General features: G+C 50.7%; 1 protein-coding gene across 1 annotated transcript; it reads left to right on the top strand.

The window, feature by feature from the left end:
* Positions 1 to 3: 3 nt before the first annotated feature.
* On the top strand, positions 4 to 4,500 carry LOC113941517 (estradiol 17-beta-dehydrogenase 11-like; the record flags this gene model as incomplete). The annotated part of the gene is made up of 4 exons (XM_027632669.1): positions 4 to 144; positions 2,986 to 3,093; positions 3,715 to 3,846; positions 4,453 to 4,500. Coding segments are annotated over 4 exons (429 nt in total), but the record flags the coding sequence as incomplete, so codon positions are not given.
* Positions 4,501 to 4,505: the final 5 nt, after the last annotated feature.

Below are 4,505 nucleotides of genomic sequence, written 5' to 3'. Positions count from 1 at the left end.
GTGAAGCTGTTTGTCCCCGTGAGGAGGAAGTCTGTCAGCGGAGAGCTTGTGCTCATCACGGGTGCTGGCCATGGCGTCGGCAGAGCGACCGCCCTCGAGTTCGCCAAGCGCCAGAGCAGGCTGGTCCTCTGGGACATCAGCAAGGTAATGGCACAGCTGTGTCCTCACTCCTTCACCTCCGAGCCCGATGGGGTTCAAGAGCGTAAGAAGGGCATCGTCAGGTTGCATCCACAGCAGCTCCTTCCCCCTCCGCTGCCGTCGGCTCACGGCCGGCTCTGACTGGCCCGCTGAGCGCCAGGAGAGGGTTTGGCCCCGCTGGCAGCAGAGGATGGAGGGCTCTGGGTCCCGCAGTTCCTCGGCACTGCTCAGCGAGGGAGCAGGCACCGCCTGGCAGAGCCCCTGCGAGAGGGAAGTGCGTGCTCCGAGAGCTGCTGCTGGAACCGCTGCCCGGGCTGGCAGGCGGAGCACGCCGAGACCAGCAGCCTGCTTCCACTGAGGAGCAGGTTTGCCTCCGCTGAGCGTCTCTGGCCTCAGGCGTTTTGCATACATTGCTGGAGGGTGTGTTTTCTCTTTACTCGTATCGACAGCATTGCTGTGCTGAGCTGGGTGTGAGCCCTGCTGCCCTCTGGGGCAGCTACAAGTGTAGATGGCTCCTTGCTGAATGTTCATACTGGCCCAAAGTGTTTCAGATAATTTGACTGGAACGCAAAAAGACCTTGGCAAGTGGAGGATGGACAGGTACAAATGTGCATCTTGGCAGTCAGTAGGGATCAAGGCCAAGTGTGTGTAGGTGCAAGCAGCTGTACAGAGAGGGTGAGAGGTTGGAGAGCAGAGAGTGGGAAAGGTTTCTGACACAGTGGGTCAGGAGAGGAGTTCATCCTGTGGTCCTGAAGCTGCAAAAACAAAACCCAGCCCACCACAAACAAACAAAGAAACCCCCACAAAATCCAAGACCAAGGATAAGGGGTTGTATAAACAGGGAAGGTACTGTAGAACATTTTCAGTGTTTGTTCATGCTGCCCATTATAGCTAAGACCAGACACTGGAGGTGTGGCAGGAGGCACAGCACTGCTCTTCTGATGTGTACAGGGCTACAGCAAAGGAGAGCATTGTCCATGTTCTCTGGATGGAATTCAGGGATTAAGGAATAAATTTAGTAGCGAGCGACACCTGGCTGTGGTGCTGGGAAATAGACTGTAAGGGTGGGTGTAAGGAGGAACTGATATACGATACCAAAGGAATGGTGGATTCCAGAGGATTTAGGACTATGCTTCTCCAGTCCAGCTGCCTAGTCCAAGGCCTCCTTCCTGGGGGCTCTCAGCCTTAAGCAGCAGCCAGGACTGAGGGCAGCTGCCCAATCACCCACTGCAGGGACCTGCACAGGTAATGTCAGGTGCTGAGCTGTCCCAGGCTATTTGTGACCTGGGGCCTTTCACTGCACAGGCCACCACTGGCATGGCTTTCTGGCACCTGGGGACAAGGCTACGCCCAAGTCACTTCTTCCCTGTTTTAGTGGGTTGATGGATGAGCTTCTCTTCTGTGTGTGTCAAGTGCCATTCCATAAGAAATGTCCTTCTACTTCATGCACTGGTGTGGTGGGTTTGACCTTGGCTGGACGCCAGGTGCCCAGCAATCCACTCCCCCTTTTCAGCTGCACTGGCCAGAGAAAACAGCATGGAAAATGACTTGCAGGCTGAGATAAGGCAGTTTACTAAAGCGGAGACGAAATTTTGTGCATGCGCAAGCAAAGAGAAATAAAAGTATTTTGTTCTCTACTTCCCATCTGCAAGCAATGTCCACCCACGTCCTGGAAAGCAGGGCTTCAGCACACGTAGCAGTTGCTCCATAAGGCAAACGTCATAAAAAACGGATACCCCCCCCTTCCTCTTTTCTTAGCTGTTATATCTGAGCTGACATCACGTGGTTTGGAATATTCCTTTGGTCAGTTTGGGTCAGCTGTCCTAGTTGTGTCCCATCCCAGGATCTCGCCCACCCCCCGCCTACTGATGGGAGGGGAATGTTGGACAGACAGTGCTGATGCTGTGCCAGTGCTGCTCAGCACTAGCCAAACCACTGGTGTGTTATCAACACCCTTCTGGCTACCAACGCAAAGCACAGCACTGTGAGGCTGCTATAGGGACAGACCCAATACAACTGTGGAGGGCACCTCTCTTCTCACACCCAGTCTGTGAATACAGAAACACATAAAACCTCTCACACATAAAACTTCTCATATCTTGGGTGCCAGACAGGCTGTGTTTGAGGAGCTCTGTTTACACTCACGGTGTCTGCCTGCTGTGCTGTGATAGGCACTGTGTGCCCACTTTCTGCAGCCTAGTTAAGTGTGCCTTACCAAGGCAAACTCGCTCTTGTTGCTACACTCCTCAGGCTAGGAGAATTGTGATTGTTCAGCCTGGAAAAGAGAGAGCTTTGGAGTGACCTAATTGTGGCCTTCCAGTACCTAAAGGAAGCCTAGAAAAAGGTGAGATGGAGCAAGATGATTTACAAGAGCATGTAGTGCCAAGACAAGGGGGAATGGCTTCAAACTGAAAGAGAATAGGTGTAGATAAGATATTAGCAGGAAATTCTTTACTGTGAGGGTGGTGAGGCATGGGAACAGGTTGCCCAGAGAAGCTGTGGATGCTCCATTCCTAGAAGTGTTTGAGACCAGGTTGGATGGAGCTCTGAGCAACCTCATCTAGTGAAAGGTGTCTCTGCCCATGGCAGGGGTGTTGGAATGAGGTGATCTTTAAGGTCCCTTCTAACCCAAGTCATTCTATGATTCTATTATTTCCTTTTTGGTAGTCAGTATACACAGGTCCAAAATTTAAGGCTGGAGTAGCTGTCCTCCCAAGGATCCCACCTACAGCTCTGACCTTGGGTGGCTGTGAACTGCTCAGGGGCCTGGCAGTGGTGACACAATTAAGAGACATCTTCAGCAGGGCACAGTTGTGCAGGAGTGTCTTTCTTTTCTGCCCCTTCCAGCACGGCGTTGAGGAGACGGCAGCAGAATGCAAGGGTCTGGGGGCCACTGTTGAAACCTTCGTGGTGGACTGCAGCAAACGGGAGGAGATCTACAGCGCTGCAGAGAAGGTAGGGCAGCAGGGGCATGGACAGAGGCTCACCCAAACACACTCCATTTCCAGAAAAGCCGGGACAGCTGGAGAAGAGACATTGCACGCAAATCATGGAAGGCCTTGGAACCTCCCCACTCCTCGCTGCTCTCTGTACACAGAGTGGTGAGGCATTTCCAAGATCACACCCTTTAGTGAGGCTCCAGGGTATCATTCCTCACTGCCAGGTTTGCTCTGGAGAGTTCCAGCCTCTGAAGAAACACAGGCAGCACTGAGGACATATGAAACATTTTATTGTAAAGGTTATGGTCCAGCTGGCTCAAAACTGTCTGTACCTCCCTAGTCCCAGCTGTGACTACACAGTCCAAACTGTGTGTGTGCGCAATGCGTGGAAGACAATAAATTTTGGCAGTAATTATTTAAGGGAGAAGAATCAGATCTAAACTAGATCTCATGGTAATTACCTCACAGTTTCTGCCACATCTAGAAAGGTACTGTGATCTTCCTCTCCATAAAAGAAATAATGGTAAGAAATAAATTAATTATTGCTCATCTTCTGCAGCCTTGCATTTTTTTATTTGGGGTTTTTTATATAATGAATGACAGACACACTTCTGGGCCTTTGTTTTGTCTCCAAAAGGTGAAAAAGGAAATTGGGGATGTGACCATCCTGGTGAACAATGCTGGTGTGATCACAGCTGCAGACCTGCTCTCAACTCAGGACCACCAGATAGAAAGAATGTTTGAAGTCAACATCCTGGCTCACATGTGGGTAAGGGCCACTACCATCTCCATACCTCCAGGGCATACCCATTGAGGAGACCTATTTAAAGTAACGTTTATTACCAGTGAGTTACCAAAGTGCTATTTGGATGTGTACAGCACAGGGGCACCCTTGGGAAACTTGAACAGCCTCTTGCTGATCTGAGCAGGCTGGTGACAGCCTCATGTGCAGCATGTGTCAGAGCTGTACTGGGGCTTACAGAGTGGGGGGGGTTCAGCTGTTAAGCAATATTTGTTTGCAGCTGAAGAGAAGCTGCAGGTTGACATGTGTTTTATTGTACGTGCTGGGGGTGAGACACTCTCAGCATTGCCGGTGAGACCTGGAACCTAAAAAGCAGCAGAGAAAAGATGTGAAAACGAGATCCTGTTTATAGCTTCAGACTTCCTGAAACATTTGCAGAGCAGGTTGCCAGATGCACCAGCTGATCAGAGAACAGGTATCCCTGGGGCTCTCAGATTGTGAGGTGCTGTGCAGCACAAAGCATTAGTCTCTTAATGACTGATATTCAGGGTCAGTGCTGAATATGCCTAAGAAAACATTGTTCTTCTCTTCCTTCCTGCCCCCTGCATTTTTGCCTCTTGACTTACTTTGAAGACGACAAGAGCTTTTCTGCCAGCCATGATGAACAACAACTATGGGCACATTGT

Source organism: Corapipo altera, unplaced genomic scaffold (assembly GCF_003945725.1).
Source record: "Corapipo altera isolate COAL_440 unplaced genomic scaffold, ASM394572v1 89825, whole genome shotgun sequence".
Lineage (NCBI taxonomy): Eukaryota > Metazoa > Chordata > Aves > Passeriformes > Pipridae > Corapipo > Corapipo altera.
The sequence above is the reverse complement of the archived record's forward strand: the minus strand, read 5'-3'. Positions and strand labels throughout refer to the sequence as shown.